The sequence below is a fragment of the Anser cygnoides genome, chromosome 11, assembly GCF_040182565.1.
Source record: "Anser cygnoides isolate HZ-2024a breed goose chromosome 11, Taihu_goose_T2T_genome, whole genome shotgun sequence".
NCBI lineage: Eukaryota > Metazoa > Chordata > Aves > Anseriformes > Anatidae > Anser > Anser cygnoides.
Genome location: NC_089883.1, coordinates 7,410,416 through 7,422,479, shown reverse-complemented (window position 1 = coordinate 7,422,479; position 12,064 = coordinate 7,410,416). Strand labels below are relative to the sequence as shown.

Below are 12,064 nucleotides of genomic sequence, written 5' to 3'. Positions count from 1 at the left end.
GCTACTTAACACAGCTGCTACCCAAACTTAATAGGGAAGAATCTGTGTTTTCCATTCAGCTGTAGTTTTCTTTTCCTCTACTCGTGATGAAAGAGCATCATGAAACATGCTACAATTTTCCTTTGTGAGATTTTACGGGCGCCACTCCAGAGTATACTCTGTCTTTCAAAGAAGAAGTGGATTTGTAAATTAACGAAGTGTTTTTTTGTTTTGTTCTGTTTTGTTTTCCAAGCAAAGGCATTTCTCAAAGTACAAGTGAGCTTGGAAAAAATCCAGCTGTACTTGCTTTTTAATAAAACCATAGGTTTTGAATACCACAGCAAATGTAAGCATGTGCAGGTGGAAGTAAACAACCAAAATGAAGATACTGCTGTCCTCATCTTCTCTGTGATGTTCCTGCTTAGGCTAGGCACCATAAAACCACAGGAGTAACTGTGTCTACACTTGGTCTGCCTTGGCACTTCCTAGCATAATGCTGTGTTCTGCTGGGGCTTCTCTCTCTATTCCAGGGCTAATGCTCCCATTTGTTACACATTAGTCTGAGATTGACCTGCTATGCTGAAGAAAAGGAGCACTGTAAGGTATGTTCTGGTTTAGACTGACAGCACGCCTTTCTCTTGCTGAGATAAGTGTCCTTATGTGTCAATCTACCCCACTTTCAGGAGTGTTTTCTGGAACAGCACTGAAAATGCCTTTAATCAATCAACACTTAATAATGATGATTGAGGTACGGGTAGCAGGGACATACTGCTAATAACTATTGTTAGTCACAGCTTATTTTCGTAGGAGATAGAACCTGAAAGTGAAAATGATGAACCTATTTTTCCCACCCAGCGTAAGTGAAAAATCAAACAACAAACGAAACTCGGCATCTATAATGAATAGCAAACTCTGCTTCAAAATTCTTGATGATTCGAAGTATTATTACTGGTAATGTAAAGCAGAACATCTGTCTAACTGCATTATTGAGAGCCATTTGTCTAGATTTTAACAGCAATCTCTTAAAAGCAAAGCCCTCAGCTCTCTGAAAAGGCTGCCAAGTTTTTAAAAGGTATGACAGTGGTATGTCATTTTCCATCCAGAAAGTAACAAAGGTTTCTATTATCTTTAGTCTATATCCTGTGCAAGACACCCAGCAGAAGCAATCCAATGCCACCACGTTAAAGGCAGGCATGTTTGGGGCTTTATTCAGACATTGTTAATTCAGTTCAACAGCACAGAAGCACTTGCAAACTAAGTGCTGGCCGGTCAAGCTAAAAAGCATTTTATTAGCTCAGTGAATGAGTTCACTGCTGCATTTGTGCTCTAGGAAAACGTGACAGGAGTTCAATTTAAAAATACTAGCTCAGGGTCCTGTCTGAGAGTCCTGAGCTGAGATCAGGCTGATGTAGATCACGGACATTGCAAAGCGAGAGATAAATGAGAGCTTCTGCTCCTACCAGCACCTTTCTCTGTGCAGCAAGGCTGTGGCACTTCTGCAGCTGAGAAAACCTTGCCACTTGCTGTGCCTGCAGGTGTCTGAAGAGCCACACTGACCCAGTACAGCCTGACCCAGGAGGTCAGGAGCATGGTGTCCCCTGCTGTGCCATTCTCTGCTTTAACTTCACCTTTCTGAGACACCTGTGGACTGAACCGAACTCCGTGGGCTGGCATTAGCTCACAGAGCTTAAACGATGCTGGGAGTGAGGCAGATGATAGCTGCAGACATGGTCCTTTGTGAGAAATCATGGCGAAAGGACAGACTGCAGATAAAACAGCCTCGTTCAGAGACTCTCCTGAGACACTCTTATGTGGGAACAGGCTGAACACGTGATGGCATATGAGTCATAAAAAGAGGCGATCTTCAGCAGGAGCCATGTATTCCTCTGCTGCTGGTACAGCAAAGGGGACCTCTGAGTTCTTCATAGTCTCGCCCATGTCTGGCTGAGATCTGAGCAAATGCAGTCTTGATGGGCAGATCTCTGAGAGAAAGGTGAATTTTTCAGGGAATACCCAGTGGCCGGTTCAGTGTACGCCAAAACATAGTCATAAAGGTGTAACTCCTGATGCCTTTATCCGTCGCCAGCATGGAGAGACCACCACAAAGTTGTTGTTGTGTCCTGTTTTATTTGTGCATGGTCCCATTGGTATAGCAGTGCTCCGTAAGCTTTGTTAGGACATAGCTTTGTTAGGGGAACTCAGCTAGGAAGATTTCCATCTGTTTGATCTGTCAGCCGCTTAAATAATCGTCTTTTAGATAAAACCCTCCAAAGTTTTCAGTAAGATACAGCTTCTGCTATGGGAACTTTTGAAACAAACCACTAAGTATGGTTTTCATCTCCAAGAGCAAGTCATTTTAATGTATCTCTGCTTCCAGCTGTCCCCTTGAAATCCCTGTGCATTATGGGGAGATCAAATGACCTAAGCCCTATTGGAAGAGAAATTGTTGAAGAAAAACAGAGCCAGGCACACATTCTCTTTCACGTTTGGCATCTCAAGCTCTCTCCCCCACTTACAGAACATACCATGGGGCAAAAGACCATTCAAATACAGGGGACTTTCCCAAAAAGGAGGCCGGAGAAACCAGGGCAGTACCTCTGTTTTTCCCTAGCCTCTTCAGAAACTGTCCCCATGTGGATGGTGCTGGTTTATTCCTGGAAGAATGGAGGGTCGAAAGAGGCAGTTCAGTTTGTTCCTCTGACTTCATCAGATCAGCATTTTAATCGTAGGGAAAGGTCAGGTGGACCATTCTCCCTCCTCCCCTCCTTTTGCAGTGCAGACAGGTGGGCATTCACTATGCCAAGTGAACTGCTTATGGAAGGATCTCTTTCTCTCTCTGTCACGCTTCTGCTTGTCAGGTTAATTCTGAATAAAGTGGAAGGCCAACTTTATCTTCACTGTAAATCTTCTGCTTTGGCCTTCCAGAAAAAATGCCGTAAAAATCAGAGGATGGCAGAGGACCACAGGCATTACGCTGATTTCACCCAGTGAAGGAATGCCATCTGCTCATGAAGTAACTTGTTCCACCCTTGGTTTGGGAAAGAGTGTGAACTAAGAAGTGAACTAAGTTCCACCCAAACTTGACAGATGAGTTTTATCTCCAGTTAGCAACTAAGTGGAGAAATCTGGAGGCACAGATATTAAATGAGTTTGAAAGAGAGAGTTTGAAGCGGTCCTGAGAACAAAGCCCAGGACTCCTGTTTTAGCCATCAATACCACATCATTCTGTGGAAAGGAAGGGAATAGATAGCAAGGAGTGTGGTGGAGCAGATGGGTCCAGGGGAGAGGAATCTGTTTACTGAAGGGATCAAATTCCCATTGGGTCCAGCGGGAAACATCTGCCTGTAAATTACACCAGCAATTAATGCACATAAAAGACTTACCAGTTGTTGACTGGAGAAAAGTGCAATGTTGTGGCGTTTCCATGGCTCTAGTCTCAGAAAAAAAGAAACGTTTTACCTTCAAAGTGTCCCTTGTTGAAAGGTGGAAAAAAGGCAAGATTTCTTTGCTAGACTAGTTATTTCTCCCAAAGGACATTTCCAGGTCAGAATTACTCAATTTTCTAATAAGAATTGCCATGAAAGTTTTGCTGTTCTCATTAATTCCACCTCAACCTACAGCACCTTTTGAAAAAGAAGGCTGTGTTCTTCTTGGAGAACAAACCACAAGGAGAAAAAAAAAAAAGGCAGAAGAAAAAAAAAAAAAAGCAGCCTTGTTCTCTCAACCCCCTAAGGGAAGGAGGTTTTACTTTGCCCAGTGAATTTCTTGTCGAGCAGATGTTATTCTGTCAATCAATAGACAGTCTAAAGCATTCATTCTCTTCTGTGTAGCTCACTACTGCCTGTGGGTGGAGGGTTCTCTACTATATTATCTTTGACCTCTCTAGAAGAAATCTTATGAAATCAAGGACAAATTCTTGACTTCTAAAACCTTCATTTCTTTATGATAAGATAGGTCTCCACTCAGTAAAACAAAGGCCGTAATGGAACAACAGATCATCAGGAAATACTAAATCTTGGGTGTGACTTTGGTGTCTTCATTGATTGATGTTCTTGCTTCAAAGTCAGCATAATTCAACTGCCTTTTCTGAAATTAAACTGTCTTTCATGACTGCAGCACAATAGTGCGCACATAGCTTCTAGGACTGTAGGCAGCGAAGACCCACCAGTATGTCAGCTAGGCTGGACATCCATACCTATAGTTGTACAAGAAAAATCTGTACGGCTTCCCCCTAATGCTCATTCCCCACCTTCTGAAGCGTATGTGGTTTTATAAATGGGGAAAAGGGAGACTTGAGATTGCCTTGGTCTGTTATCAGTCTCACTAGAGAAGATGGTCGCTGTCTTTCAAGGGGTATGTCCCACCATTTTCCAGGCTCATTCTGGTCCAACACTCTCCTGGGAACCAAAATCAGGCTGCTCTGACCAAGAATTGCAGTCCCTCATCCTTTCCTGAGGAGATGATCAGTGAGGCCGGCATGCAGAATGGCTCCAGCTCATGGATCAGCACTTCTATCCTATGGCCCATCAGGCTCTGAAGGCCAACAGGTGCAAATAGACTGTCCATGAGACAAGTGCTTATTAAAAGAACAGGGAAAGGCAACAGGGAATTATTTTATATCCTGGTCTGGTGAGAAGAATGTAGTCATGGGGCTAAAGTCTGGCAGAACACGACGACATGTGTGGGTAATTAGTACGTTTGCAGATACAGGATTTGCAAAGATGTGAAAACCTGAGGTTCTCAGGTCTCCATACATCAACCCTACCACACACAGCAAAGGGCCACCTTTCCCCAGGAGCATGGCTCGTTTCATGAGGAGCTGCTGGCAAATACCACTTCAGTTCTGCACTTCTCTTGGGTTCTTTGGAAAGACAGGCTTTCATCTTCTCTTTCCCCAGAAGCACAAATCCTCCCCCAACTTTTCTCACGAATGTAATGATGACACACATTGTGTTACCTATCTTCGCACAAACTGGAGTAATCACGCAAAGGCAGTGTCCCTGTGACAGCAACATATCCAGGGCAACTTTCAGCCCTGCTATACCAGAGTGAGTGATATGAAATCCCTCCCCATCTCTTAAATTCCTGGTACATTTTGGAAATGTTTTCCTTCCTGTTAGCACGCATCAGTGAAACTCTCTGCTGGTGTTAGAAGACAGTGCTAAAGTTAACCATCATCAGCCCACACATTTTTCTATACAACCAACTGTCCAACTGTCTTGCACTCTCCGCTAAATGTAATGTGATGAACTCTAACTCCAAATGTCCATAAACATATTTTATATCACAGATGTATATCCCCACTACAAATAAAGCCAAGGGGACTGCTCCAATGCATTGAACAGGAAAAAAAAAAAAAAAAAACTCTCAAAAGGATCTCTAAGCCATTACAACGAAATGCAGCATAATACACTGAAAATAAGATTATACTATATAAAGAAACACAAGTAAAATCTATTCAAGCAAATACCTCTCTGTATGAAAACAACTCTTTTCATGTATCGCAGAGGGAAACTATTGAAGCCCAAGAAAAGAAGAAGGTTGAAATTTTCCATTGATACAAAGGTATTGATGTGATATAATAAATATATCTGTAGGCATGCAAAATGCCCAGGGAAGCAAGGTAACCACCAGCAATTATTCTTGACTTACATATAGATAAGCAGATGTACCTGAATATTTTTTATACTGTATGAGAAATACAAGTATTATAAACAAATGCATATACCTTCTTAGTTAATGTAGCTTAATGTGTGTTTGTGTCTATAATGCAGCAGTTGTCCAAAAATATGCGATATAAAGCTGCTTAACGTGATATAATGTACCATTATATTACATGCAAATAGCCTAAGTTAAACAGCATGGCTATGAATGCAGTAAGGCTAGGCCCTCAACAGCTGAGAGACGACAGTTTTAAAATGTTCGTGTCATTTCATTTGGCCCCCTGGAACAACAATATATATTTTCTTAATTACGCAATAACTTGTTGTTTTATTTCACAAACCCCCTGCTTCAGAACGAACGTGTCTTCTGCCTTGAAAATCACCCCATACAGCTTTTTGTCCTCATCGTTTAGCATGCGGTCCTGTGCATTATTTATTGTGCCCAATCGAAGCCCTGCACTGAAACAGAACTATTAATTCATTCCACTTTCTCTTTTTTTATTGTGTTTTCACCAGAACTTTTTCTTTTCAAATGTTCATTGCCTGATCTTCTCAAACACTGATATGCGACATGGCGGGGTTATTAGCCATTTTATGTAGAATTAAGTCAGATGCAGAGGGTTATAACCCATTTCTCCAGACCTGCGTTCTAATGACAAGACTATCCTGAGCATTTGCATTTCTTCACTAAGGGAACCCAGGGGTCTCGAGGAAAAGACAGACTGAGGCCCACTTTAAAACTTTGACATGGAAAGTTCTGCTTGATTTCCAGGGCCAAAAAAAAAAAAGAAAAGAAAAGAAAAAACGCACTTTCTTGCTCAGTCCAGCTGTAGTTGCTGCCAAGTCAGTCTCTGGGTGGATTTTGCACCTCGAGGTCCTGCGTCCTCATTAATGCAGTCACAGGGAACTCTGGAGAGCCCAACTGGAGGCATTTTCAGAGGAGCTGGCAGTGTGCTCAGAGAAACAGCTGCAGCCAGCCTGGGGACAGAGAGTGAAATTCTGGTCCCAGCTTGGCCAGTAGAAGGGTTTCAGCAGAGCCCAAAAAGTGCTTCAAGCTGCCTGTGAGCTGCTAGTGTTCTGCACTGATTTGCAAGAATGCCAAACGTTGATATTTCCCCCAAAGCCTTACAGGAATTTGGGGCTAATAACCAAATGCTAGCCTCCTTTTCCTTCGGTAGGTGCATGGTCTCCTCCTGCTTAGCAGTGCCCCATGGTGGTGAGGCAGGAACTGTAGGGAAGAGCTGTGCCTTACCTTTAGGTTCTCTGTGGACGGGGAGAAGGTGACAGCTGAGGTGGGAAGGACAAGGACCCTGGAAGTTAGGGTGCTGGCCTGGACCATCTCTATAGAATTGCCTGCAGAGGAATTTTCTTTTTCTTCCACAGTTAAAAGAGAAAATGGACATGTGTGGTCTATGTGGCATTGGCAGTAGTGACAGGAAAGTGATGGTGGTGCATCCAGTGTTTCCCCATGAAGGGTTTTTCCTGGAACTCCATAACCAAGTGTCTCATGGACCACACTGCACTATTTTAGCTGCTCCAAAGCTAGAATATTTGCTGTAAGGAATAGGAGAACGCTAAGTCCACTGCTGTTCACTTTAGGTACAACAATGTCAATAAAACTTGTTTAATGAACCACATAAAAATGGCCATCTGTTTTTGAGCTGATTTTTCTTCCCTGTAAGGGTCTTCCACTAACCCCTGCTTGCCAAATTGCCTCTCAAAAATACGAAACTGAACTCCAAGCTCCTCCACTCCCTGTGCAATCCAGTGGGCACTCAGTTTTTTGAGCAATTCTTTGGATTTTACATCTATTTCACTCAGTCCTGGGAATCTCAGCAGCTCTGTTGACAGAATAAGTGCAAGGATGCAGAGGGGACAAAAGCATTTTGTGAAATGCTTTCATATTCATTGTCACTGGAGCAGCACAGCTATCTTCCCACTTGACTTTAGGATAACAATAGAACTGCTTTGTCAGCCAGCCAGCAGACCAGCTCGGAAGACACAGCGCAAAGAAGCAGAGAGGTTCAAGTTAGCAAACAGCGGATCCTGTATCTCTTCCCTGCTGGGCACCACAGTCATTCCGAGAGGAATCCTTTTACACAAAACACATCCTCCATGGATACGTAAGATTTTCACCTCTTTGCTTTTGAACTGTAGCATTTAGGAACATTTGCAGTCCAGCATAGTAGGACAAAGTATGAGCCAAAGATCTGCCAACGGCCCCAGGGGTTGCCAGCTTAGTGGAATACGCACGCAGGGAGTGTGGCTTCAGGAAGCATGTGAACACCAAGCTGAGAGCCAACAGGAAATCTGGGACTCCTCAGCCGACGCGATGTACACTGCCATGGAATAAGGAGACGTTCTCAGGGGGAACCAAGGCAGGCTCACATCTGGGATTGGCAGGCAAGGAAGAGAGCAGAGAGAATGCAGAGGAAGAAACAAAATGCTGCTTATTTAGCTAACAAGCATGAGGATGGAGTGAGATGAGGGCTGGGACAACCAGCAGTAGGAAGATCGATGCTTTAAAACAAGTGATTCAATAGTCTGGGACACAACAAAAGATGCTGTCTTAAGTTTTCTATTGGTCTGCTTAGCTACTAGCAGCTTTTTAAAGTATCCCCCAGATAAATCCTCCAGGCTTTAAAATAAGCAAGAGATCTAAACCCAAACATCTCTGGGATTTGGCATGAGGGAGGCTTCCTGCAAAATGGGATGTCAGAGTTTCTCCCCTGATGATAAGCTGTACCTGGGGTGGATGCTGATTTCTGCCATGCTGTGACTGGGGAGTAAGGTGAAGAGTAGCAACCAGCCCAGCCTTGATATAGGTACTGCAGTGCCTGCGTATGAAAGACAGGGCAGAGAAGTTGCTGTAATGCAGAAATAGGAACAGAATAGGATGGCAGAGGGAGGGGAGGTGATAATTGTAGGAGTACTTTGGGTAGGAAAGGTCAAGAAGAGAGAACAAAGAAGAAGGTAACAGGGTTAAAACCAAAATGAACAAAAAAATACAGAAAACTCCTAAGTGCTTGGCTCTGCAATACTGACACAAAACCTATGAGACAGGGAGAGGTTTTTCTTAAATTTGAAACTCACATTTGAAAGCTGCACCTTGTAAGCAATGAAGCACTTTTTACCTAGGGATCTGAAATGTCATGTCTTCCCTGCAGTGATATTTTGGTGACAAAACGCAGCTGCACTTTAAAAGCAGTTTTTGCTTTTCACCTTGTCACTTTTCAGAACATCTGTAACACGTCGCGCTTTCATGGGTTTGAGCTGTCTTTGGAGGATCATGCTCCTCTGTTGTGCTGGGAACAGTTCTGAAGAACTCAGAAACCAAATGTGTTTCTTTCTTTGACTAGAGCAGGAGTTTTGTTAGGAAGTGCACGTTGTTCAGGTTTTGGTCTGCATGATAACATCCTTACCAAAGCCAGGTTGTGAGACCAGGAGGAGATGGGATAGATCGTCCCCTTGGCTGAAGGTGATTGAGCTTATCTCAGGTGGGTACATCCTCCAGGCTGAGAATAATAATCCATGACGGTACTTGGAAATGAGGTAGAAATCTAGCCCCGACTGAAGGAGAAAGGTTGTTTTTATTCTTAAGTTCATAAAGACTGGCTTGGCGTGTGAATGTTCCCTCATTCTTCAGCTGAAAGCTTTCTGGTTACAAAGGAATATTATGTGCTAAGATAAACGGAAAATACACAATAATATTATCCTGCAGAATAGCCTGCTGTATGCAGCAGACATGTTCTTCATGCCCAATAAAAGAATATGAACCAGCACTGACAATTTGGCAGGACACAAAAACAAAGCAACCATGTTTTGGACAGCTGTTGCAGAACATCACAAAGTGCAGAGGGATGTTATCAGCAAATGCAAACATCAACAAAATTTATTATTTCCCAGGTCAGTGCTTTCCAACTGTGTCAAGCAAAGGTCTTTTTTAACCATTATTTATTTTATTTTTATTTATTTTATTTTATTTTTATTTATTTTATCCATTATTTATTTTTTTGTGTACCAGAGATAGGTGACGGTGTTGCAGAGCAACAACTGTATGATAATTATATATATATATATATATAAAATTGTCATCAACCACTTTCTTGTTCTCTAGCACCCATACCTCTGCATTTGCTTGAAGATACAACAAGAAAGCGCTTTGCTCTTCTTTACATGAATATGGAGTTTTGGGAAACAAGGTTCTTATCCTAAAGCTAGATTTTGTAACACTAGGGTTGAATGTTGGGCTACCTTGCAATTTTGCCAACAGTGCCATGTATTTCGCTTTCAGTGGACCTACCTGTTCCTATTCTAGCCCCACATACAGCTTTGCTGATGAATCGCATAGAGATGCACACGCAGCTCTAAATTATCCAAAGTAACTGAGAGAGGACTGTAACTTAGATTTGGCAAAAACACAACGTAGTGCAAAACATGCATTAAACAAGCTGTAAGAACACAGAGACAGGCAAGTTACACTGAAAACAAAACAAAACAAAACAAAACAAAACAAAACAAAATAAAATAAAATAAAATAAAATAAAATAAAAAACTTGTAAGGTAACTTTCTTGTGTGCCCGCTCACCTGCAGAACTCACTGCCACAGGGTGTCGTGGAGGGCAAACCAGGGTTTGACAATGTTACGAGAAATAAAAGTTGTTGACAGTTACATAAGCTTTGATAAGAACGTCAAGGCTGGTCAGCCCACACAACTAAGTTTCGAAGCCAGTTACGTACCATGAGGTTTTGTAACCTTCTCTACGCACTCGTGGCTGGTCACAGAAACCTTCGCAGACACACGGCTGTGAGGCAGGAGCTCCTGGGCTGACCCAGGTGGTCAGTGTGTTTCACACACGCTGCCCCTCATCTTGTGCTCCGGTGGCATGCAGCAGCGTGAGGCTTTGATGGCCCACATAGCTGCCAGAGGATGCTACTGCCTCAGATGTGAAACTGCCCTGCAGTACACACTGCCCAAAACTCCTGTCCCTGTGGGGCTCTGACCCAGATCAGGAAAAAGGCAGAAAACTGGAATTTCACTGTAGATGTCTAAAAGTGGATTTTTGTGCAGCTTGTCTTGGCAAAGCAGTTCCCACCCACCACTCATGACCAAAAAAAATGGCTCGTGAACGCAGAGGTTCCCCTCCCAAAACACGCGCCCTATTTCACAGGATGGCTCGTGCCTCAGCTTAGACATCTCCTGCGAGACCAGGAGGAGCACATCTTCGCTGGGAGAAAACAGAACCAAGGGGATCGCCTACAGTCTGAGGAAGGGATATCTCTCCTTTCTCCCATGGCCGCATTTGTCCAACAAGTGTGATCCTGGACCAAGACACCTCCCTCCCCTCTGCTCCTTGGGGACATTTACCAGGACCACACCGAGCCCAGCCTTGGGAGGTTTTGCCTCTTCCCTGCAAGTGCTTAGGAGTCTTGGTGAGAATAGTTTGACAGGGAGGAACTCGCGGTCTCCGAGCAGATCTGTTTACTCGTTCCCCGTAGCCCTCGGAGCAGCGCCGTGCACTGCTGCGGCTCGCCTCGCTTGCAGACTGACAGCGCTGTCAGGTCCCATTCATTGCGAAGCAGCCGGTTCCTCACACCTCCCTCGCTCCCCTGCTGAACGCGGTGAGATCGCAGGAGCCGAGCCTGCCCGCAGACAGGGCTCGGTGATTGATGCATAGCAGTAATTGCCAGCGTTCATCTCCAAATAGTGAAACTTCACTTCATAAAGGCGTTTTAGGGTGGGAGGTGCAGGTCAGGACTCCTGCATGCTGATGCTTTTAGAGACAAGCCAGCAGGGAGCTAGTAAGAACAAACTCAGCCCAACAAGTTGCTGCTGGTGAATTAAAGGGGAAAACAAGCCCAAGCGCCTTTCTCATTAGTTCAAGCTGTTCTTACCTGGAGGGTGGAGAGAAGGACTTGCAAGCCACTGGCTTCTTGTTCTGCCATGCTGCTCCCCACTCACAATCCCTCTTTCTAGCAGCAGACACAATGCAGCCAGAAAGCAAAGCTGCCAACTTGCCTGGCTGCTGCCCCTGTGCTGTTTAAGAAACGAAGAAGCTAAACACAGATCCCCAGACACACGCACACTGCTACCACCAATAATCACAGCAATGCAACTCTAGACCTCAGCAGGAGAGATAAATGTACCCCCTCCCTCCGAGCTCTCCCACTGTGACGAGAAGATTAATTCCTATATAAAGAATCCTGGGGATTAAGTAAAGTGCTCGGGAAAGGTCTGGGTGCTTGGTGTATGGCAGGGGGAGTGTGGGGAGGGTGGCAATAGCAACAAGAAAGCAGAAGAGCTACAAACCTCAAAGAAAGCCAGGGAGAAGGGAGGGAGCGCGCTGGCAGCCTGACAGTCATTCCCAGCTGACCTGCTGATCCATTCCAGACCCTGCGTGGACTCGTCTCTGTTTGACTCC

At 44.1% G+C, this 12,064-nt stretch overlaps 1 protein-coding gene across 4 annotated transcripts in view; it reads right to left on the bottom strand.

Annotated features, from left to right (window-relative positions):
* The window catches only part of AGBL1 (AGBL carboxypeptidase 1), a 440,078-nt gene extending 428,014 nt beyond the window's left edge, over positions 1-12,064 (bottom strand). For 2 of the 4 annotated variants that reach the window (XR_010834249.1, XR_007166158.2), the window contains exon 1: positions 11,538-11,880. Coding sequence is in view for 1 of the 4 variants with exons in the window: in XM_048071952.2 (XP_047927909.2) it covers positions 11,538-11,588 (51 nt within the window). In the remaining 3 variants the exon portion in view is untranslated. Of the gene's footprint in view, positions 1-11,537; positions 11,881-11,952 lie in introns of those variants that run through there. The other 2 variants (XM_067003867.1, XM_048071952.2) reach the window with 2 other exon arrangements.